This window comes from Panthera tigris, chromosome E1 (genome assembly GCF_018350195.1).
Source record: "Panthera tigris isolate Pti1 chromosome E1, P.tigris_Pti1_mat1.1, whole genome shotgun sequence".
NCBI lineage: Eukaryota > Metazoa > Chordata > Mammalia > Carnivora > Felidae > Panthera > Panthera tigris.
This window is the reverse complement of record NC_056673.1, coordinates 55,845,164-55,869,870: the sequence shown is the minus strand read 5'-3', so window position 1 is coordinate 55,869,870 and position 24,707 is coordinate 55,845,164. Positions and strand designations below refer to the sequence as shown.

The following is a 24,707-nucleotide window of genomic DNA, read 5'->3' as shown; positions in this document are numbered from 1 at the left end:
GTAATGGGGGAGACAGGGTCTGAGACATAGGACGCAGACCCCAAAGCCCACAGTGCCATACTGCAAAGATTCAGTGTCCCTCGCCCCAACACTTCTTCCTCCTGAACTGCTTGAATTGCTCGCTCCAAAGACCAGAGACACAGGTCCCCTGCAGTCTAAGTTCCTACACCTGGTGGCCGCTTGCTGACCCCCTGACCCCACCAGTGCCATGGCATTCTCAGGGTCGGCCCCAGAGGAAAGCGTAGAGGCGGTTCCCTCACAGGGAGAGTGCTTCATTCGGGTAGGGTGGGAACCCCATTTCTCGCGTATCCAAGGAGGTAGACACCCCGAAATCCAGTCCTTAGCTAACCGCTCCCTCCCTCTGTGCTTGAGACGTGAGCCCGATGCCCCGTGCAGGGAGGCAGGAGCGGGGACTTGGGGGCGGGGGTCCATCTCCCGATCCGCAGCCTTAGGTGGAGGAGGGGAGGAGGGTTTGCTCCGAAAAGATCTCAAAACCTCTAGCCTCCCTAGCCTCTCGGCAAGTTCGAGCCCCAAACCCGCTCACCATCACGGCAGGCCGCCCCACCCCCCAGCCGACGCGCAGGCGCACTCCAACAAGTGCGTCTCGCCTGCGGCCCGGGACGTCGGCGGCGGAGTCCGCCACTATCCCGTCAGGCCGTCTGGGCAGGCCTCGCTCTTTTCCTCCTCCGTCGTCCCGCCTCCTCTATCCCGTCTGGCTTTGCGGCGCGGGGGCAAGATGGCTGCTGAGAAACAGGTTCCCGGTGGCGGCAGCGGCGGCGGCGGTAGTGGTGGCAGCGGCGGTGGACGCGGTGCCGGAGGAGACGAAAATAAGGAAAACGAACGGCCTTCAGCCGGATCGAAGGCAAACAAAGAATTCGGGGATAGCCTGAGTTTGGAGAGTATCCTAGAGTAATCGGGCCTAACTCGCAATGACTACGTGTCGATATGCATGGCCGGGGGCGGGAGACGCGGCGGGTCCCGGCACGTCCCAGACAGGAGCGGCCGAGGGTTGCAGTTTCTCTCGCCGTTACTTTCTGGCGCTCAGAGTTCCAGGGTCTGTATTTCGACCGGCCTTTTCTCGCATCTCATTCGCCTTCCAGGCTGGGGAAACGTCCGGTTCTTTCTCGTGGCCCCAGGAGGTTGGGCAGATTTCTGCAGTGTCCCCCCTCAGTTGCCTGCTTGGAGGGCTGGTGACAGGGATGACACTCTGGCCACCCCAGTGAGCTCCTGTCCTGGCACCTTGAGTCACTGAACTGAGGAGGGAAAATTACAGTGTTGACATTTTTGGCTTAAAACTTCTGTCCCGCAGTCGTGGGGACCCGTGTCCTGACTATGGAGGCAAAGATTGATTGCTCTATGGAAAAACTTGTTGAATATAAACGTAGATTAACATCGCTTGTATAGCTTTCTTAATAGGCCTGTAGGCATTTTATCTGGTTGAGAGTCGTTCAGTTGAGCTGGAGGAATCTGTCTGTATTTTCCATCAGAATATCACAATTGAGTGCCTGAGACACTAGTTTGTGGCTTTTTGTAATGAATAAGAAATGGAGAAAATGTAGGTGAGTTTCTGAAATAACACATTTAGCTTGACATCCTAATGAAGTTTTCAAGGGTTTGAGGGTTTTAGTTTTTGAACTGGTGTAGTTCCAAATGAATGTTAGAATACCTTGATTTTTTTTAAAGAACCTTATGGCTTCTCCCTTTTTAGTTGTTGAGATAGTCTTAGTGTTCAGTATTTTAATGTATGTCTCTAGAGAAGCACTGAGGACTAAAAGAATTGAAACTGTAGATAAAGGTCACTAGACTTCCTAATGTTTGGTACATAATCTTAAAATATTTCAAGATTCTTAAAAAGGAAAACAAAAAGAAAGAGAGTATGGTCAGGGCTTTTTTCTTTTAAAAGAAAAACTGATGAGTTGATATAAGCTATCGTCTGGGTTGGTTAGTATGTGCTGACCACGGGCTCGTGTAGCATTACAGCTGTTCAGGAAAGGTAGGTTTGGTAGATGTAGGAAGTTATGCAAATAGAGGAGTAGTACACGTCATTTATAACCTGAGTCGGCTTGAATGAGTAAAATACTGGGTCCAGGTGTAAATCCGTGGGAACCACTCCAGTTATAATCAGCAGTTAGAATCCAGCAACTTTATTTAAGCTGTGGGGTTTCAGTGATCCTCAGTGGCCAATGATGCTCTTCTTTTTTAGTTTGAAAGTTGGTAACAGTTCAGGCAGTTTTTTTTTTTTACATGCTTAGCCCTGTTCCGTGACAAGGTAGCTCTTGAAAATGATTATAAGAGGTTTCAGTAGCTAATGTACTAAGTATTTCAGAAATGTTTGATGGTTTGGTACAAGTATGAACTGACAGGACCCGGTTTTGATTTATTTGGATTCTTACTCTTGTAAGCTTTTCCTTAATCTTGGCTCTAGTTCTTCAGATTATCAAGGAATCCCAGCAGCAGCATGGTTTACGGCATGGAGATTTTCAGAGGTATAGGTAAATATCATGGGCAAGATGTATGGAAATTATTGTGGAATTTTCAGATGTGGTTTGCTTTTGTTAATATCCTACCTATTTTGTTGTATCAGAAAGTATCCTTAGAAAGTCTCACTTTGAACTTAATATATTGAGTGCTCAGAATATACTTGTAAAATTCAAAATTTCATAATGAGGGGCGCCTGGGTGGCGCAGTCGGTTAAGCGTCCGACTTCAGCCAGGTCACGATCTCGCGGTCCGTGAGTTCGAGCCCCGCGTCAGGCTCTGGGCTGATGGCTCGGAGCCTGGAGCCTGTTTCCGATTCTGTGTCTCCCTCTCTCTCTGCCCCTCCCCCGTTCATGCTCTGTCTCTCTCTGTCCCAAAAATAAAATTATAAAACGTTGAAAAAAAAAATTAAAAAAAAAAAAAAAATTTCATAATGAATAAAAGGAGCCAATCTTTTTATCCATTGTGCCTCACAATATTGTAGATGCATTGGAGGCTTCTGCTGAAAATGGCAAGCAGTTATGGTAATCATTTTTTTTTTTTAACTTAACCGTGTTGGTAGAGTCTTGGTTAAATACAAAGCTTTTCAGTTTTTTAAACATTATATGTGGAAATTTTCTTTCTTTTTTTTTTTTTTTAATTTTTTATTTGTTAAAAAACATTTTTTTGACGTTTATTTATTTTTCGAGAGGCAGAGCATGAGCTGGGGAGGGGACAGAAGAGAGGGGGGAAGTCACAGATTCCGAAGCAGGCTCCAGGCTCCAGGCTCCAAACTGTCAGCACAGAACCTGACTCGGGGCTTGAACCTATGAACCATGAGATCATGACCTGAGCCGAAGTTGGCCGCCTAACCAACTGAGCCACCCAGGTGCCCCTAATGTTTATTTATTTTTGAGAGATAGACCGAGCATGTGAGTGGGGGAAGGTCAGAGAGAAAGGGAGGCACAATCTGAAACAGGCTCCAGGCTCTGAGCTGTCAGCACAGAGTCTGTCGCAGGGCTCAAACTCATAGAATGCAAGATCATGACCTGAGCCGAAGTTGGACGCTTAACCGACTGAGCCACTCAGGCGCCCCTACTTTTTCTTTTTAAGTTCTGTGCCCAGTATGGGGCTTGAACTCAAAATCCTGAGATAAGAGCCACATGCTCCACTGAGTCAGCCAGGCACTCCTATATAAGGAGAATTCTGTGATGTCATTACAACTTATTGGTAAACTTTGTAACAGTCTTCAAGTTAGAAGACAAATTTAATATGACTCTTAAAAAAGTAGAATAGATGTCTAATGTATAGTACAGTTCAGAACTTTGGGAGCAGAAGTATCTAACTATTTTATATTATAGGTACAGGCTTTGACTACCAGACTTTTAAAGTTACTGCTAAACAAAACACTCTGCAGATTCTAAGGAGTCCGCCATGCTGTAAAGGGTCAACAGCGCTGGGGCAGCTTGAGCAAGGTGGGGAGAGGTAGGAGATAAAGGGGGAGAACTAAGCAGGGCCAGAATGGGTAGGGTCCTGTAAGCCAGGGTAACTCGGTCAGGTGTTAATCTAGGTATGGTGGGAAGCCACGAAAAAGTTTTAAACTAGACTATTATGACTCGAGTTTTTGTTTTTATTTTTGTTTTTTAATTACTAAGGAGATCAGTTATTATAGTGATCAGCGTTTTGCCCTTTTGTTTTCATCTGTTCCTTCCCCTTTTAAGAAAATATTTTATTGAAGGATTTTTAAATCATTTTATTGAAGTATAATTTATATACAGAAAAGCATACAGAAAGTGATGAGTTTTTCACAACCTGTAACTAGTACCCAGATTAAGACACAACATTACCAGCATCCCTAAAGTTCCCCTTTGCTCCTTCTAGTCACAAGCCATTCCTCCCCAAAGGTCACCACAATTGTGACTTCTGACACCTTAGATTAGCTTTGAAATGTGTTTTCTGTGACACCAGTCCTACTGTCCTGCAGGTTTTAGTTCACTAAATGTTTATAAGATGAAGTGTGATACCAGTGGTAACCATAAGTAGAACACCTCAAACTTCTGACTTTATTATAGAATTTGCTATTGAGTGTCCTAGCAGCTTGTCTGAATTACTTTTGTTGTTTTCTTTCAGGGGCTACTGTTCCCGTAGACAAAGACGCCTTCGAAAAACTCTCAACTTCAAGATGGGGAACAGACACAAATTCACAGGGAAAAAAGTAACTGAAGATCTTCTGACTGATAACAGGTATTGACTCCTCAGTGGTAGTTGTTAAATACTTCTGGCTAACACATTTATTGAACAGTTATATGTTAGTGTGCCAAAACTCTTTAATTACTTGATGTGATTATTTTAGCAGCTCTGTGGGGGTGCGCATTTTTCCTTTTCTTGTGCCATAAGATGAGGATACCAAGGCTCAAAGGGGTTCAGTAACTTTTTCAAGAACTAGGGCGAAATGCTAAATGTTAAAGTCAGTGATTAGAATCTAAGTGGTTATTAGGTGGGGTTTCTAGAATGCAAATTTCAATGTGTACGGGCTAACTTAAACCAGTATATCTTAAAGTTGTGTGTAAGTTATTCCGGAAAAGTTTTATATTTCAGTGCTGAATGTAGCCAGGCTTAATATTTGCTGAAGGATCAATCTGTCAAGCAGTATGTATTAGAGGTCTCTAGGCCAGTTTCTGAAATTTTAGCCTGTGGGCCAAATAGATCCCTTTTGCCACCTGTTTTTACAAAGTTTGGTTGGAACACAGCCACACCGTTTATTCAGGTGTTGTTTACAGCTGCTTTTGTGCTACGGTAGCACAATAACAGAGTAGTTGTGACAGAGACCATATGGCCTACAAAACCTAAAATATTCACTATTGGGCCCTTTACAAAAAAATGTTTGTTGTGCCCTAGTCTAATATATGGCCAAGACAGAGTGAGGCACCATCTTAGATGTAGAAGAGTTGGGGAGGCATAGTTCTTGAACCTTGTTGCCTGTGATATCAGTCAGGTACAAAACAGAGCACTGCGAGATAGGGAAACTACCATATTGTGTGTCATTTACTCTTAAGAATTCTGAAGTCTTGGAGGAGAGATGTTAGTTGGGAGTTTTTGATGGAGAAGCCAGGAAGCATGCATGGAGGAGGCTGGACCTTGAGGGATTTGTGAGAGGAAAGAACATTGTGTGAGGGGAAACAGCAGGCCATGGTGTCTGAACGCACTATAGGAATTATAATGCTCTGGACAGTCGAAAGGCTGGGAGCTTGGTGTATGGAGACACAGAAAACTAGAGCGTCGAGACCACGGTGGGATTCAGCAGGATGTATTGGTTAAATCCGTTGAGAACAAGTTAGGAAGGGTCTCTTATGATGGTGAGATTCTTTATTTTGAAGAGACAAGATTAAGCTGATGTTTAAGGGTATTTAATCAAGGCAGTAGTTTAACAAAAGATTCATCGTCATCGTAATAAATCAGCTAACTTGCTGAGTCCTTAGTAAGTGCCAGACTGGTTTAAATGTGTTACCTGTATTACTGCATGGGAGACGGAGGCACAGAAAGATTAGTACTTTGCTCAAAGTCACATAGCTAGTGGGGGTGGCACTGAGGTGCCAACACCTACTCTAGAGCCTTTAAGTTTATTTATTTTGGGAGAGAGAGAGAGAGATGCGTGCACGTGTGTGTGCACGAGCTGGGGAGTGACAGAGAGAGGGAGAGGGAGAATCCCAAGCAGGCTCTGGGCTGTCAGTGCAGAGCCTGATGCAGGATTTGATCTCCTGTTTGGTAGGAGGTTGGAAAGCGGAGGCAGATCTGGTCAGATACTGATTGAGTGCCATAGTTGATACCAGGAGAAGAGTAGCTCTGAGGAGGAAGGCCAGGGGGACGTGGAGAAGAGATGAGAGGCTGAAGATTGTGTCTTGAAGAGTATCTGAGTCTCACGCTCCTGGCCCTCATTCTTCAGTTTGCCTGTTCTCTCTCTGGTTTAGGTATTTGCTTCTGGTTCTGATGGACGCTGAGCGAGCCTGGAGCTATGCCATGCAGCTTAAACAGGAAGCCAATACCGAACCCCGAAAACGGTTCCATTTGCTCTCTCGCCTGCGCAAAGCCGTGAAGCACGCAGAGGAATTGGAACGCTTGTGTGAGAGCAATCGCGTGGATGCCAAGACCAAGTTAGAGGCTCAGGTTAGTGTCTTTACGTCAGCCTCCTTCATTGTGGAGGTTAGAGACGTGACCTTATGGTTAAACAGAACAGCTTCCCGATGTTTTAAATTGATAGGAGAGGCAAAAACATGGTCTTGCTTTTTCAAGGGGAAGTTGGCATCTCTTGTTTTTGAACTCTTGGTTTTTAATAATTAGCTTTAACTTTTTTTTAAAAAAGCTCATATTTCTCTTGAAATGGATATGGAAAGCTGGAATCTTAGATCTGGGAAGTTCACAAAATAAGAATCTTCTGAAATGAATTTTTAAAGAGTGATAGACACTGAACATTTACATTCAGCTTCTGATACTGAAGGTCGTAGCCTGGAAGCTGGTTGTTAAATGAAGGAAACAGATTTTCTTTATTTTGAAATTCTCTCCTGGGAAGTAAATGAATCATCATGAATTTTCTGTGTGTTACATCTTATTAAATAAGTTTTCTCTCTCTCTTTTTTGTAAATGTTTATTTGTTTATTTTGAGGGGGAGAGGAGAGACGCAGAGAGAGGGAGACAGAGAATCCCAAGCAGGCTCTAGGCTGTCAGCGCAGAGCCCAGTGTGGGACTTGATCTCACGAACCGTGAGATCATGACCTCAGCTGAAATCAAGAGTCGGATGTTTAACTGACTGAATCACACAGGCGCCCATAAGTTTCCTGTTTAAAATTACCCCGAATATGTCTCTATTCCTGATGTCAAAGCTGAAAGCAGGTGGAGGAGGCTGAGCTGTGGCATCGGCTCGTGGGTGTTGAAGCCTTTCCCTTTTCCCACCCTCCCAGGCTTACACGGCTTACCTCTCAGGAATGCTGCGTTTTGAACATCAGGAATGGAAAGCTGCCATTGAGGCTTTTAACAAATGCAAGTAAGTCCTCCGGTCCAGAAGCCATGGCCAGTTTTGATTGTACATAGTCCCATTCAGGCGGCAGATAACTTAACGATTGTTTCTACGAAAGTACAGTTTCTTTGATTTTTATTTCTTTTGCTTTATTTATTTATTTAATTTTTTCCCTTCCCTTTGGAAACATTGATTATTCTCACTCATCTTTAGAATACGCCAGTTCTCATAGTTGGTAGAAGGACCTCAAAGGGCCGTGTTTTGTTTTCAGCCACTGTTCCTTTTTATTTTCTTAAATAAGGCTGCTGTGAAACCAGATGTTTCTTTCCTCGCAGAACTATCTATGAGAAGCTAGCCAGTGCTTTCACAGAAGAGCAGGCCGTGCTGTACAACCAACGTGTGGAGGAGATCTCGCCTAACATCCGCTACTGTGCATATAACATTGGTGAGCAAGGGCTGAGCTGTCTTGACGGGTGGGTTATTGGTGGTTCATCCGGGAGAGCCTAGAGGATTTATTGAACTTCCGTTCTTCCCTTGTCCTTGCATCCATCTGTGGCATGGGTTTTGGCTAATGAGAAAAGTAGAGCTATTGAAATCAGCTTGGCTTAGAGTTGCAGAAGGCAATCCCTGTGCTTTGTTTCCACCCTGCCAACGTGTGTGCTCCTCCAGAGCTTTGTCAAAGGACTTGGGATTCACTGAAATGTGCTCACGCGATGGGAAGACCGTGGAGTTGAATCTAGTGGTTCTCAAGAGAAGAGACCCTTCAGGATTTTCCACTCAACACCTCTCTCTCTTTTCAGGGGACCAGTCGGCTATCAATGAACTCATGCAGATGAGATTGAGGTCTGGGGGCACTGAGGGTCTCCTGGCTGAAAAATTGGAGGTAATCTGGTCTGTACATTTTTGTGAAGCCTTTGGTTTGAAAAAGTCCAGAAAAAAGAAATAAGCTATACTCTTACATCCGGTGTAATTGCTATTAATATATGTAGATTTGTGTTTGTGTACTTTAAAAAATATATATATATTTAACATTTTATGTTTATTTTTGAGAGAGAGAGAGGGAGGCAGTGACAGTGTGAGCGGGGGAGGGGCAGAGAGAGAGGGAGAGAATCTGAAGCAGGCTCCAGGCTCTGAGCTCAGCACAGAGCCTGACGTGGGGCTTGAACCTGTGAACCGTGAGATCATGACCTGAGCTGAAGTTGGATGCTTAAGAATATATATGTTTTTAAGTTTATTTATTTTATTTTGAGAAAGAGACAGTGGATGTGGGGGGAGGAGCAGAGAAAGAAGAGAGAATCCAGCATGGAGCCTGATGTGGCGCTTGAACCCACAAAACTAAGATCATGACCTGAGCTGAAACCAAGAGTCGGATGCTTAAGCCACCCAGGCGCCCCTATTTTATTTTATTTTATTTTATTTTATTTTATTTTATTTTATTTTATTTATTTTTAAAAATTTATTTTAGAGAGAGAGTGCGAATGGAGAAGGGGCAAAGAGAGAGGGAAACAGAGGATCTGAAACAGGCTCCGCACTGACAGCAGAGAGCCATATGTGAGGCTCAAACTCATGAAATACGAGATTGTGATCTGAGCTGAAGTCAGACACTTAACCAACTGAGCCACCCAGGCACCCCAGTGTTGCTCTTTTTAACCTTCTGTTCTGTTCTATTCTTTTTTTTTTTTTTTTCAAACGTTTATTTGTTATTGAGAGACAGGGAGACACAGAGCGTGAGCAGGGGAGGGCTAGAGACAGGGGGAGACACAGAATCCGAAGCAGGCTCCAGGCTCTGAGCTGTCAGCACAGAGCCCGACACAGGGCTTGAACTCACAAACCGTGACATCATGACCTGAGCCGAAGTCGGTCGCCTAACCAACTGAGCCCCCCAGGCGCCCCTTCAGTTATGTTCTTTAACGTTTGAGTTTCTGTAAGCTAAGATAGATGATAACCAAGGAGGAATTATTTAAGTACAATTTATATTCTGCTTTAGAAAGTGAACCGTGTTGATTATAGAAACAGGCAGCTTGTAGTTTCTACTTACTTTAACCATCACCAGTTAAAACTGTAATTTTTTTAAAACTACTTTCCAGGCGTTGATCACTCAGACTCGAGCCAAACAGGCAGCCACCATGAGTGAAGTGGAGTGGAGAGGGAGGACGGTTCCGGTGAAGATCGACAAAGTGAGGATCTTTTTATTGGGACTGGCTGATAACGAAGCAGCCATTGCTCAGGTGAGGAGGAAGTGCCTGTTCTCTCTTCTGTATGCGTCTGAGGTTGCCCTTGCGTGCTTAAGGTGTCGTGGTTGGTTTTGTTTTGTTTTAAATTTGTTTATTCTGAGAGAGACAGAGAGAGCGTGAGCAGGGGAGGGGCGGAGTGCGAGGGAGAATCCCAGGCAGGGTCTGTGCTGTCAGCACAGAGCCCAACAAGGAGCTCCAACTCATGAAACCGTGAGATCATGACCTGAGCCGAAATCAAGAGTCGGGTACAGTCTACTTAGCCACCCAGACGCCCCCAGGTGTAGTGTTTTCTTGGTGTTCATTTCTCACCAAACAAAAAATTCGTCTCAATGCTATTTGGGATTTGGTCACCAAATTTTTGTAAAGGCTGGGCTTGGAGAAGAGTTCTTAGGTAGAGAGGGCACAGAAATTGGCAGTAGCTGCTATGGACGTGGAAATGGGAGCAGTAAGAGGCTGGCTTAATGCAAGGAGTCCCGTCCAGCCCAGTAGGTGGTGCAGCAGCTTAGCTGTTGTGACCTCTTGTCCTAGCCTTCTGTCCCTAAAGGGGCCACCTCTTGTTCCTGAGCCTTTTCAGGAGCACCTAGGTAAGCCAGAATATCTTGTTGTACATGTGGCGTTTACGTAATGTTCATGTAAAGCGGTATACTTGATGTGCTTACTGACATAATTGTCACCTGTTTATGGGTGTGAACAACCAAATAAGTTCCAAAAGATGAGAGACCCTGGCGATCTGGGTTTTTACAAAGTAGACAGTTACGAGGAAGGCCCTCTTTGGAGCCCTTCCTCTGTGTGAGATGAAGAACATTTAAAAAAAAAACAACGGGCTGCTGAATGTGTCTCCAGCCTCCCCAGGAACCAGGGGCGTTTCCTGCCACGTGGCAGAAAACTGTTGCACCCTGAATGATTCGTACGTAGGAGTGCTTTGCTCGTTGTGCTCGCGAGTTGTTTGAAGCATCCAGACTTTTAGGTGACTTGTTCCAAAACAGCTACTTTGGGCTGGGGGCAGCCTTCAACAGTGGAAGAATTTCTTTGTGTCTCTATGGCGTATATTGCCCCTCTTGTTTCCCTTCCATTTGCTGAAAGAGCAGGAGACTAGAACGATAGCAGTAAGTTGATTTGTTTTTTTTTAAAAGATCGAGAAATTTTTTTGGAGAGCATTTCATCGGCACTGCTGTGTGGTAGTATCTCTTCCGAACTAGGATTCTGGTAGCGATCCTGTAGATTATGTAGTTGGGTTCATTCTTTTGTTTCAAGGCGGTATGTGCCGGAAGAGGCGAGCTGCGTCATTGGTAATGGGGCGGGGGTTCAGGCTGCAGTCTGGGTGGGGAGTGGCCCAGGAGCGAGTTAAGTGGGGGGCTCCTTGGGAATAGGGCCACAGACGTATATTAGGCAAATGAGAAGAAAAGCTAACATTTGTTAATTTTTTTTTTTTTTAATGTTTATTTATTTTTGAGACAGAGACAGAGCATGAACGGGGGAGGGTCAGAGGGAGAGGGAGACACAGAATGCGAAGCAGGCTCCAGGCTCTGAGCTGTCAGCACAGAGCCCGACGCGGGGCTCGAACTCACGGACTGTGAGATCATGACCTGAGCCGAAGTCGGACGCTTAACCGACTGAGCCACCCAGGCGCCCCTAACATTTGTTAATTTAAAAAAGTTATTTAGCTTAATGTTTAGAAAAGAGAAATGTTTTTTTAAGAGATCAACCTTTAGTCCCACTTCCCATATACCTTCATTGACGTTGCATTATATTGATAAAAAGGACAATGTACTTCCTTTTAGTCTTTTTTATACTTATAAAAGATCTCAAGTATTATTTTTACTTGTTGAAATCATACTGAGATCCAGTTTTATATCCTGTTTTTCTTAGCGTGTTGTAAGGATTTTCCATGGTCTTACACATCAGTCCACAAAATTTAAAAATACACAGTGGTCACCTGGACAGACACACCACAGAGATGACCAAAGGAGGGGAACGGTCCTCCTTAATGTCCCAGATACACTATCTAAAGCTTTCGTGTTTTTACCTTTTTAACTCTATGGAGTGGGTAATACTCTTATTTTACAGATGGGAAAACAGTGCTTGCCTTTAAAACCATGCCATTTTTTCTCTCCCTCTCTGCCCCTCCTCTGTTCTCTTGGTCTCTCAAAATAAACAAACTTAAAAAAAAATCTTTTTAAAGGTGGGGGGTACCTGGGTGGCTCAGTAGGTTAAACATCTGACTCTTGGTTTCAGCTCAGTCATGATCTCAGAGTTTGTGAGTTCAAGTCCCACGTTGGGCTCCATGCTGACAGCATGGATCCTGCCTGGGATTCTCGCTCTCCTTCTCTCTCTGCCCTTCCTCTGCTGTCTGTGTCTCTCAAAATAATAAACTTAAAAAAGAAAATAAAAAATCTTGCCCTTTTGACTCCAAAGCTCATGTTCCTTGAACTTTCCCGTGTACCAGGAAGGCTAGTAGCAGGATCATTTAACTTGGCTTTGATGAACAGCTAATGTAATCTTACTTAATGCAGTATACAAGCAGAGTCCTGGTTCCCTGGGAAAGACTGAATGAGCAGAACCTTCACTGAAACAAATAGTCCTTGGGGTGCTTGGGTGGCTCAGTCGTTTAAACATCTGACTCTTGATCTTAGCTCAGTTCTTGATCTCAGGGTCACAAGTTCAAACCCCACGTTGGACTCCATGCTGGATATGGAGACTACTTGAAAAAGAGGGGCGCCTGGGTGGCTCAGTCGGTTGAGCGGCTGACTTCGGCTCAGGTCATGATCTCACGGTTTGTGGGTTCGAGCCCCACGTCGGGCTCTGTGCTGACAGCTCGATCCTGGAGCCTGCTTCTGATTCTGTGTCTCCCTCTCTCTCCGCCCCTCCCCCGCTTGTGCTCTGTCTCTTTCTATCAAAAATAAATAAAAAAGAAAAAAAGAGAGGGAGAGCGGGAGAAAAAAAAAGAAAAAGTCCTTGGCAGGGGAATCGTCTCCAGTTCAGTAGTTAGTGGGAGGAGAAGGAATAGTGGTGTTTTATCTGAATTTATCTTTTCTCCTGCTTTGTACACATAATTAGAAAATAAAAATTCATCTGGGGGAAGATCTTTTTGCCTTATTTGTGAAATTAACTTGAATTAAATTAGATGAAGTGAAAGCATTTTATGACTGCATGTGAAGCCATTGCTTTTGAAATTGAAGATCATTTCAGTCATGTGATGACTAGTTGAGCTTTGTGTATGTGTTTAAAAGGACCACTCTTAAACTCAGGTGTTAGTATACGTGAAGGGTCGACTTCTGGATCTTTAGATCATAGCCGCTCCTTTTTTTTTTTTTTTTTTTTTTTTAAGTTTATGTATTTATTTTGAGAGAGAGTGAGTGAGTAGGCAGGGTCGGGGCAGAGAGAGAGGAAGACAGAGAATCCCAAGCAGGCTCGGCGCTGACCATGTGGAGCCAGACATAGGGCTTGAACTCAGGAACTGTGAGATCATGACCTGAGCTGAAATCGAGACTCGGATGGTTAACCACTCAGGTGCCCAGTAGCCACTCCTTTTAAAGCAGTTCAAGATTGGCCAAAAGTTTGATAGTATTGACAAGAAAATAACAACGTTATTCCAGCCTCGAATAGGTTAAAAAAAAGATACAGGTGATCCTTGAACTATATAGGTTTGACCAGGCAGGTCCACCTGTATGTGGATTTAAAAAAAAAAAATTTTTTTTTAACGTTTATTTATTATTGAGAGAGACAGAGTGTGAGCAGGGGAGGGGCAGAGAGAGGGAGACACAGTCTGAAGTAGGCTCCAGGCTGAGCTGTCAGCACAGAGCCTGACACGGGGCTCGAACCCACGGACCGTAAGATCGTGACCTGAGCCGAAGTCGGACGCTTAACCGACTGAGCCACCCAGGCGCCCCCAGAATTTGTTTTTCTCATAAGCTCCCAAGTGGTGCTAATTCTGCTGGTCCAGGGACCATGCTTTCAGTAGCTCTACAAATTATAATTGTTTGTTCGATATTTGTGAAAAGACGAAGGAAAATTAAAAGGCTTTGGCAAGCACAAAGGGGGAAAATGTAGTATTTCCCATCTGACACAGAAAATAGGTGTTCGTAGACTGTTTATGTTATTGGCGAGGCTCCTATCAACAGGAGACTCTTAGTAGTTAGGTTTTTGTGTAGTCGGAAGTTCTGCTGGGATTTTTGACTTCATGGGCCCGTGCCCTTGACTGCCACCTTGTTCAAGGGTCAGCTGTATTCAGAGTCCGTCATCTCAGTACACGTGCCAGTCCTGTGTTCTCACCTCATTGCCAGTGTTTGCGTTTGTGTAGTTAAGTGTATTCTACTTAATATCCGTTTTAATATACACAGATAATGGCAAGTGCGCTTTTTAAAATGCTGTTTAATCAAGGCACATCTGGGCATTCGCATTCTGTACAGTTTTTAAGCACCGTAAACGATGGTGCAGTGAAAACTGGATGGACTTTTCTGTATTTTGGATTACTGTTGTAGGATAAATTGTGTAAAGTGAAAAATACCACGTAGACTTAAAAGTAGGTATGTTTGATCTCTTTTTTTGATTGAATAAAGTTATCTAAATTAAGAGTTTTCTTGGGGCATCTGGGTGGCAGCTTTGCCTCAGGTCATGATCTCGCAGTTCGTGAGTTTGAGCCCTGCGTCGAACTCACTCTGTGCTGATGGCTCAGAGCCTGGAGCCTGCCTCAGATTCTGTGTCTCCCTCTCTCTCTTCCCCTCCCCCACTTGCACTCTGTCTGTCTCTCTCTCAAAAATAAATAAACATTAAACATTTTTTTAAAACAACAACAAAGAATTGCAGCACCTGGGTGGCTCAGTCGGTTAAGCATCTGTCTTTGGCTCAGGTCATATTTCACAGTTCGTGAATTCGAGCCCTGCATCGGGCCCTCTGCTGTCAGCGCAGAGCCTGCTTTGGATCCTCTGTCCCCTTTTATCTCTCCCCATCCCCTGTTCTCTTAAAAAATAAATAAACATTAAAAAACAGCAAAGAATTTTCAATCTTGATGTACTGGAGGTGATGTTTGTTTTAAAATTCTGTTAGTGCGTGCCCAAAAAAGTGAAGTGGAAGGATAGCAAAAGGTCAGTGTATTTGATAGTTTGGGTTTTTTCTTCATAAGCTATGTTTTGTTAACTGGTATTTGAAGTCCTTAAGAAGAAGACTATCCTTCAGTAAGTAACTCTTTGCGATAATATAAAGGCTCAGTAGTGAAGGTGGTGCATTGTTGTGTTTTATCATTTTCTAAAGATCTCCAGCATTCATTTATCCATTATCCTTTGTGTCTTACTTACATTGCTGAAGTTACTCAATTTATTTATGTATTCATTTGTTTGTTTGTTTGTTTATTTATTTCTAAACGTTTATTTTTGAGAGAGAGAACAGGCGAAGGGCAGAGAGAGCTGGAGACAGAGGATCTGAAGCAGTCTCTGTGCTGACAACAGAGGGCCCTGTGTGAGGCTCAAACCCACAAACCACGAGATCATGACATGAGCCAAAGTCGGACGCTTAACTGACTGAGCCACCCGGGTGCCCCTAAAGTTACTCAGTTTAAGAACATGCAGGTGCTTCTTAACACAAGGGAAAGAGCCCTTCCCACTGGACACGTTTTATGCAGTTCCACGGAGAGCTGGCCTAGGATTTTATTTTGAGAGTAAGTCAGGATAAGTAGCCAAGGTTTCTTGCCCCGGCTCTTGCGAGCTTTCACTGCTAAACGTAGCTGCACCTCAGTCAGGTTGGGTCATTAGAAAACCTGACATAAGGCTTGACCCACTGCCGGTGAAAATTGTAATGTGCAGGTACGCCAGGAAGATCGTATGGGTTTTCAATTGCTATTCCATGGGATATGGTGGAGTGTTGGAGGGTGTAAGAAATCAAAGGGAGAGAAGGAGCCATATGAGGATGTTTTTTGTAAACATCAAAAAAAACCCCAAAACCACCAAAATTTCCATTTGGGAGAGTAAAGGCTGAAGATAAGATTGTTAAGATGGTAGGGGTTGTGGGAGGGGGGAGGGGCTAAATGGGGAAGGGGCACTAAGGAATCTACTCCTGAAATCATTGCTTCACTATATACTAACTAATTTGGATGTAAATTTTAAAACATAAAAAATAGAGTTAAATTATCATTAAAAAAAAGTTAATGGGTAAACTGTATAAAAAAAGAATGTTAAGATAGTGAATTTCATTGGTTAATTTTCAGTGTTAAACCAATCTTGTATATCTGAGGTAGCCCCACTTGGCTGTGATACATTACTGTACTTTTTACAGACTGCTGGATTTCCGTTGGTAGTATTGAAGAATTTTGCATCTATTTTAATGAGGAATAGTGGCTTATAATGTCTTTTTTCAGAATTTGGTATCAGGGTTACACACAACTTCATAAAACAAGTTTGGAGATTTTCCTTCCTTGTTTCTGAAAGAGTTTATGTCATATCAGTATTTTTCTTTCTCAAATACTTGTTATAATTCACTAGTGAAAATATTGGGCCTGGAGTTTTCTTTGTAGGAAGTTTTCGTTTTTTGTTTTCTTTTTTGGGATGGGATGTAATTGACATAAAACACATACTTTCAGGTGTACAACATAATGAGTTGATACTTGTGGGAAGGTTTGTAAAATTTGTTTTTGCTTGTTTAAAAAAAATTTTTTTTCTGTAATTTGTTTTTTCGTAACATACATCCAAGTTAGCACATGGTGCAACAATGATTTCAGGGATAAATTCCTTAATGCCCCATTTAGCCCATCGTCCCCCCACAGCCCCTCCAGCAACCCTCTGTTTGTTCTCCATGTTTAAGAGTCTCTTATGTTTTGTCCCCCTCCCTGTTTTTATATTATTTTTGTTTCCCTTCCCTTATGTTCATCTGTTTTGTATCTTAAAGTCCTCATGTGAGTGAAGTCATATGTTTGTCTTTCTCTAATTTCGCTTAGCATAATATCCTCTAGTTTCATCCACGTAGTTGCAAATGGCAAGATTTCATTCTTCTTGTTTGCCAAGTAATATTCCATTGTGTGTGTGTCTGTGTGTGTGTACACACCACATCCTTTTTTTTTTTTTTTTTTTTTTTAATGTTTATTTATTTTTGAGAGAGACAGAGACAGAATGCGAGTGGGTTAGGGGCAGAGAGAGAGGGAGGTACAGAATCTGAAGCAGGCTCCAGGCTCTGAGCTGTTAGCCCAGAGCCCGACACGGGGCTCGAACTGACAAGCTGTGAGATCATGACCTGAGCCGAAGTCGGACACTCAACCGACTGAGCCACCCAGGCGCCCCGACACCATATCTTCTTTATCCATTCATCCATTGATGGACATTTGGGCTCTTTCCATACTTTGGCTATTGTTGATAGTGCTGCTATAAACATTGGGGTGCATGTGTCCCTTTGAAACAGCACACCTGTATCCTTTGGATAGATACCCAGTAGTGCAGTTGCTGGGTCGTAAGGTAGTTCTATTTTTAGTTTTTTGAGGAACCCTCCATTTCAGAATGGCCGCACCAGCATGCATTCCCACCAGCAGTACAAGAAATCCTCTTTCTCCGCATCTTCTGTTGTTGGCCTGAGTTGTTGATGTTAGCCATTCTGACAGGTGAGGTGGTATCTCATTGTGGTTTTGATTTGCGTTTCCTGGATGATGAGTGATGTTGAGCATTTTTTCATGTATTGGTTGGCCATATAGATGTCTTCTTTAGAGAAGTGTCTATTTATGTCTTCTGCCCGTTTCTTCACTGGATTATTTGGTTTTTGGGTGTTGAGTTTGATAAGTTCTTTATAAATCTTAAAATACTAACTCTTTATCTGATAGGTCGTTTGCAAATGTCTTTACCCATTCTGTCAGTTGCCTTTTAGTTTTGCTGATTGTTTCCTTCGCTGTGCAGAAGCTTTTTATTTTGATGAGGTCCCAGTAGTTCATCTTTGCTTTGGTTTCCCTGGCCTCCAGAGACATACTGAATAAGAAGTTGCTGTGGCTGAGGTCAAAGAGGCTTTTGCCTGCTTTCTCCTCTAGGATTTTGATGACTTTCTGTCTTAACGTTTAGGTCTTTCATCCACTTTGAGTTTATTTTTGTGTATTGTGTAAGAAAGTGGTCCAGGTTCATTTTTCTGCATGTTGTTGTTCAGTTTTCCCAGCACCACTTGCTGAAGAGACTGTCTTTATTCCATTGGATATTCTTTCCTGCTTTGTCAAAGATCAGTTGGCCATACGTTTGTGGGTCCATTTCTGGGTTCTCTATATTGTTCCATTGATCTGAGTGTTTTTGTGCCATAAAAATAATTTTTTTTAATGTTTGTTTTTGAGAGAAAGAGCACAAGCAGGGGAGGGGCAGAGAGAGAGAGACAGAGGGAGACACAGAATCCAAAGCAGGCTCCAGGCTGTCACCACAGAGCCGGATGCGGGGCTCGAATTCACAAACCACGAGATCATGACCTGAGCCGAAGTCAGACACTTAACCAACTGAGCTACCCAGGCACCCCTGTTTTTGCTTGTTTTAAACGAGTATAATTCTTTTTTTTTTTAATGTTAATTTATTTCTGAGGTAGAGACAGAGCATGAGTGGGAGAGGGGCAGAGAGAGAGGGAGACCCAGAATCTGAAGCAGGCTCCAGGGTCTGAGCTGTCAGCACAGAGCCCGACGCGGGGCTCAAACTCACGACCCGTGAGATGATGACCTGAGCCAAAGTCGGTCACTCAACCGACTGAGCCACCCAGGCGCCCCAACAAATATAATTCTTTTATTAGATAAAGCACTCAGATTTTGTTTCATCTTGTGTCCTTTGGATGAATCTTATTTTTAAAAAGGATATAGGGGCGCCTGGGTGGCTCAGTCAGTTAAGCGGCCGACTTTGGCTCAGGTCATGATCTCACGGTCAGTGAGTTCAAGCCCCACGTTGGGCTCTGTGCTGACAGCTCGGAGCCTGGAGCCTGTTTCAGATTCTGTGTCTCCCTCTCGCTGACCCTCCCCTGTTCATGCTCTGTCTCTCTCTGTCTCAAAAATAAATAAAACTTAAAAAAAAATTAAAAAAAAAAAAAGGATATATTAATTTCATGTACAGTGTTGAATTTATTGACATTAAGTTTATAATGTTCCTAATGTCGTATGTCACACATATACCAAATCTAGTGGGTAAATAAAATAATTCAGGTACAGTATGAAATAAAGTTTAGTTAAATCCTTAGATGTCAGGTCGTGCACTGTAGCTGATTACATGTCTATTGAATTGAAACAAACATGGGTTATTAACTATGGAAAATACCCTTTGGCCATTTGAGGTTGATCCCAAGAAGAACCACTTCCCCCTTTGTGCCCCTGCCAGATTATTTGGCTGGATATCACACAGGCCCTGTCCACCTTGCCCGTTCTCGTTATGTGGAGTTGTTCTTTGCCCTGGGAGCCAAGAGCTGTGCCTTGGAGATGCGGACTCCTGGTTTCAGTGCTTCAGTGCTGCTTTTCTTTTGTTTTTTCCCTTGAAGATCTTAAGTAATCTCCACACCCATCGTGGGGCTTGAACCCACAACCCTGAGATCAAGAGTTGTGTGCTCCACCCACTGAGACGGCCAGGCACGTCTTGAGTGTTTCTTAACTAGTACTGCTGTTGCCCCTCTCTAGGAACTGGAATGCAAGAATTGGGTAGGCCCAGTGATGTTTGCTTGTAGAGCTTTTATGCCATTTAAATATTAGAACAGCGGTTTACTGAAAAGCCTGGAAGGAAGAAATAATTCAGGGAGATAGAGTGTTAGACCAAAAAGACTGGAGCAGAGAATAAATCCACTGCCAAAATCCAGTTGCAACATTCTTGGTCTCCTGAGCCAGACTTTACGTCTTCGTGTGCTAAATAATTGCCTTACTTTATAATTTGTTTCTGTTTTGTTTTGTTAATACTTAATCATACCTGAATTGTCACTGGTGGTTGCATTGTGAAAATGTTGTCAGGCAGCTCTTTTGGGGAGGATGGCAGGTTTGATGAGTCTTATCCTCGGGTCATGGTTAATATTTTAAAGTATGAGTGGAAGGGAGACCATTTGCCCCCTTCTCTCTCTCTTTTTTTTTTTTTTTTTTTTTTAAATCTGTCCCTTAAGGGAGGTTTGTGTTCTCCTCCTTTAGCAGATTTCCATGTGTTGTTTCCTGGCCCCTAGTGGCCTGGGGAAGGCTTGGTCCCATCCCCTTGGTTCTCCTGCAGGTGCAGTGCAGAATGTGGTCAGACTCGTCTTGTCAGTCTCTTAGTCACACCGCCACCTTCCAGCAGTCTTTGTAGACCAGTGAAAACAGTCTGGAAGCCCTTTTGAATAGCAGGGGGTCTGGTCTCTACCCCAGGACACACAGCAGCTGCTTTTCCTCTGCACGCGTACATGGCCCTGAGACATGTCTTGAGGCTGTCGAAAAACACATCCTGGGGTGTCCCAAGTTCTGTAAAAACTGATTAGAATTTTTTAGCTTATTAGGTCCGAGTAACACATTACTTCTGGGCTTAAGGTTTCTCTGCCTCATAGGCACACCTGGAAAAGGTGCAGGCCTACCACAGATTCTTAGGCAGGGAGGTTGCCACTTGAGAACAGGAGCACGTTCTTGTTGGTACCGTGGCAGACGTGAGGGGTCTGCAGGCAGATCCTGAGGAATCCTGCCTCTCCACGGAGGGCGGATCTTGTCCCATTGTCTTTCAGGGCTATTAGCCTCCCAGATAGGCTTATAAATACGGGTGAAAGTAGCAAAGTACGTTTCAGCCTTTCTGTTTGGAGACCTCTTGCCCAGTGCGGGGCGAACCCTGAGAAGCTCTGCTGCAGAGATTAGCGATCTCTGAGTCACTGTGCTGTGTGACCGCGGGCCCTCCCTTGCCGTGGGCTTTTTCCTGCAATGTGGTTTAAGGCTTCTGTAAAACTCCTGCTGGAACGGAGGCTTTCGTGGGAGCAGTGGGAAAGTTTGCTTGTGTTTAGCACCTTGGTGCCGAGGTGTCCTTACTCAGAGGGAACGGGGTGACCCACGACAGTAAAGAGGCCGAGCGTTTTGCATCGTTTCAGTTACTTGAGCCACGCTCTCTCTACAGGAAGGTAGACCGCTCCTAGGTAGCTGGCGAAACAAGACTTGCTCTTCTCTTAACTTCATATACCCTTTGCCCGAAAAGGCGAAACCCTCCCCCGACACGGTGCTGGACGCACAGGCTCACCCTGCCTGCTAACAGTGTGGGTGGGGGTTCGTGCATGGTCGTGGTCGGTGGCAAGTGTGTCTACAGGTCTTACTCCGGTTGTTAACTGTTACGTGGCCGCCCCAGCCCACAGGGTTCACACTTCGAAACCTTTGGCCAGCAGGTTTGATTCAGTTATTGCAGAGGATCTTGCTAACTTGAGGTGCTGCTTAAGAGTGTTTTATTGGGGCGCCTGGGTGGCTCAGTCGGTTAAGTGTCTGACTTCGGCTCAGGTCACGATCTCACAGTTTGTGGTTCAAGCCCCGCGTCGGGCTCTGTGCTGACAGCTCAGAGCCTGGAGCCTGCTTTGGATTCTGTGTGTGTGTCTCTCTTAAAAATAAAGATTAAAACAAATAATAAATAAAAACTTAAAAAATAAAATAAATAATCGCTACACCCAACATGGGGCTCGAACTCACAGCCCCGAGATTGAGAGTCATGTGCTCTACTGACTGAGCCAGCCAGGTGCCCCCTCACAGAAAGTTCTCTTGGACAGTGCTCTTCAGGTTTCAGCAAATTAATGGTGGCCATGTTTGCCTTTATAGGTTTATAGAATGTGCCCTTGATTTTTTCCTAAGTTAGTGATCAACAGGAAAGTCAATATAAGTAGAAAAGTATGTTTGATTTATATTGGGTAATTCCTAAGGACGTTTTTTGTTGTTTTTTTTTTTCCACGGGAAACCAGGAAAAACATAAGAGTTCTCAAGAGAAGAAAAGGTTTTTCTATAAGCCCCTACCAGCCTCTTCAAGGAGTGGGCAGTACTGGGTTTTTTCTTTTGGGCTTAAAGGTCAGTTGAATGTCAAGAGATTAGATTGGATGTATGTGTGGAAAGTCAAATACAATAATGGAGTGTTGATGTTTTAAAGTCACAGTGGGTCCATCTCCTTTCTGCCTCTCATCCATTCCTACCTGCTCGATCAGATTCTTTACAATGGTAATGTGGTTTGGCAGGTACTCGGTTCATGAATCACTCTTCCCTTATCCCTGCTGGCTGGCAGAGGGGTAACCACACCCTTGAACTTGTACAGAGACTGTCGTGGAGTGCTTGTCAGCCTCAGCAGAGCCACAGGGAATATCAGGGTACAAGATTTCTGTGGTGAAGGGAGCTTCGTATGATACTTAAGAGAAATATATTTTTAATTGGGTATTGGTTGGCCCTGTTACTCACTTGCTTGGACCTAATAGAAATCCAGAATCAGCGAGTCTTGGGGTTACATTTGTAAGGGCAATTCTGCTGGCGCACAGTAGGGTTTCAGACCATTTGTTCTGGCATGCTGTGTTTCAGTGTGGGGTGTGCTGTGCTTCAAGGATGTCAGACGCAGGTCCTGAGCAGAGGTAGGCATGTGGGAGGAAAGTGGTAGAAAGTTTCATGATAGGAAAAAATTTCAAGCATCTATCGTTTGACAGTTTCAGATCAGTTATGCAGATTCTTTCTCAGTATGTTCGCTTTATATTTATATGTGAATATATATAAAATTCCATTTCCATACAAATAATGAGAAAGACTGTAAGAAAAATCTTACATGGTGGAGAAGAGTGACAATTGAAATGGTCTGTGATTTAGGGTGTTTTGGATGTGTGTGTTCAATGTGTAATGGGAACCAAGGCACTGTTATGCCCTCCTCCCATTAGAGTACTGTGGCTTACTCAGAAGAAAATCTTTTACTTCATTCTGTCTTTGTGTAGGCTGAAAGTGAAGAAACCAAGGAGCGCCTGTTTGAGTCCATGCTCAGTGAGTGTCGGGACGCTATCCAGGCCGTTCGAGAAGAGCTCAAGCCGGATCAGGTAGGACTGTCATCTGGGCCCCAGGCTCTTGCTCGGGGCTGAGGTCCTTCTCAGTCTGTGTGTCTCATTCTCAGTGTGGGAGTGGGGCAGGGGGTCCAGTGGTCTGAGTGCAGGGACTCTTAGCCATGGTATTTTTAGCTATGGTGGTCTGCTGACAAACAGATGCCTGTGAACTCCATCAGATTGAGAGATTTTTCTCTCCATCCTCTTCCTCTTAATGGGTTCATATTAAGCCTTTGGTCTCAAGTTCATAGTTCCAGGTAATTAATTCTCCAGTGCTCCCTTTTTTTTTTAAACGTTTATTTATTTTTGAGACAGAGAGAGACAGAGCATGAATGGGGGAGGGGCAGAGAGAGAGGGAGACACAGAATCTGAAACAGGCTCCAGGCTCCGAGCCATCAGCCCAGAGCCCGACGCGGGGCTCGAACTCACGGACCGCGAGATCGTGACCTGAGCCGAAGTCGGACGCTTAACCGACTGAGCCACCCAGGCGCCCCACAGTGCTCCCTTTTTTAATATCACTGTGATTCTTTCGGGCATCTGGGCTGAAAACCTTGGAACCATTTTTATCTCTTCATATCACCAGCAACCCTGCTAACTCTCTTTGTGACTTCTGTCTCCACTTGTCCACCCCTCCCCCACCCCCACCCCGACCCCGTCCCCGTTTCTGATTAGCCTTTTGTCTTAGACTGCCACAGAGGTCTGACTGTTCTTTACCATCTTGGTCGGGGTTCAGTTCTCCAGGTCTTTCCTGCTGGTAGCAAAAAGTGGGATCTTTCTTGATCCCATGTCACTGTCTCACTAAAAAACCCAATGATACTCCCAGTTCTAGAGCAGTGGTCTCCAAACTTTTGTAATAGTGCACCCAGTAAGTAAAATTGAGCATGTACCTCTGATACGCTTATTTGTAAATATATAATTTATTATTTAATAGAAATGAGGTAAACATAAGTAGAAGTTCTCATTTTCTTCTTATACCACATTCGTTGGGTTGTGTGCACCCTGCTTGAGAGCCCACTGGTCTAGCAAGTGCAGTTCCAACTCCGTGAGCTGGATTCTGGGCCTTCCCATTTCCAGATTGTACTTTGCTGCTCCCCTCTGGGTCCTGTGCCTCAAGCTGCTGTATTCACCATCTTGTTAGTAGGCCTTTCCCGCCTCCGTGCATTCCTACCCTTTTCTACTTTCCCTGCTCACACCTGGCTTGTCCCTCCTCTTCCTCTTCACCTGTCCAAACCCCGCCCTGGTGTTCAGCGTCCAGCTCAGAGCTCTCCATTTCTGGGAAGCCTGCCTGCACCGTCCTGGCCTATAAAGGTCTCCCCGTGTTCTAAATATCTAGCACTTGCGGCTGTAATTTTTGTTGGGTATTTTGCCCAGAATTACCTTTTAACATCTTATGTATTGTTTTATGTTTACTTTGTTAAATACGTTTTTTCGAGATTATAAGCATATTAAAAGCAACTTTATATTTTAGCGTCTGCCGTGGTGCTTTGAGTAAAAAACGTTAATAAATATTTGTTAGGCTGTGGACCTGTTTCCTTTATCATTAAGCCACCTTTGTATTTTATACTCCTCTTCATCCACTTAATAGGTATATACAGAGCCCCGCCCTCCATCATTCACCTTGAACCCACAGCAGTTGCAGGGACCCCTCGCAGCGTGTGGTGAATATGGTGATACCAAGGCGTCTTAGTTTCCTGTGGCTGCTGTAACATTACCACAAGCTTAGTGGTTTTGAAAAACACACATCTAATTCTCTCCCGCCTTCAGATGGCCTTTAGTGTAAGACTGGTTCGTAGGGCTGCATCCCTTTGGAAGTTCTAGGGGAGGAATCCATTCTCAGCATTCCAGAGAAGGCGTTTTTCAACTTCTAGAGACCACCTACGTTTCTTGCGTTGTGGCCCCTTCCTCCATGCTCAAAGCCAGCAGCTTGGCCCCTTCACTCCTCTCTGACCTCTGCTTCAGTCCCGATACCTCGTCTCTGTCACCGGCCCTCCTGGCTCCCTCTCAGAAGGAGCCTGTAATTACACTGGGCCCACCTGGATAATCCAGGCTGAC

The 24,707-nt window shown here is 44.2% G+C and overlaps 1 protein-coding gene across 2 annotated transcripts in view; it reads left to right on the top strand.

The window, feature by feature from the left end:
• The first annotated feature begins 692 nt into the window (after window positions 1–692).
• The window catches only part of SRP68 (signal recognition particle 68), a 35,779-nt gene continuing 11,764 nt past the window's right edge, over window positions 693–24,707 (top strand). The window contains exons 1-9 of one of the 2 annotated variants that reach the window (XM_007091277.3): window positions 693–899; window positions 2,426–2,492; window positions 4,587–4,700; window positions 6,425–6,620; window positions 7,412–7,494; window positions 7,803–7,912; window positions 8,268–8,350; window positions 9,555–9,695; window positions 22,554–22,652. In XM_007091277.3, coding sequence (XP_007091339.2) covers window positions 737–899; window positions 2,426–2,492; window positions 4,587–4,700; window positions 6,425–6,620; window positions 7,412–7,494; window positions 7,803–7,912; window positions 8,268–8,350; window positions 9,555–9,695; window positions 22,554–22,652 — 1,056 coding nt within the window. In that variant the 5' untranslated portion in view covers window positions 693–736. The remainder of the gene's footprint in view (window positions 900–2,425; window positions 2,493–4,586; window positions 4,701–6,424; window positions 6,621–7,411; window positions 7,495–7,802; window positions 7,913–8,267; window positions 8,351–9,554; window positions 9,696–22,553; window positions 22,653–24,707) is intronic. The other variant, XM_042966410.1, reaches the window with a different exon arrangement.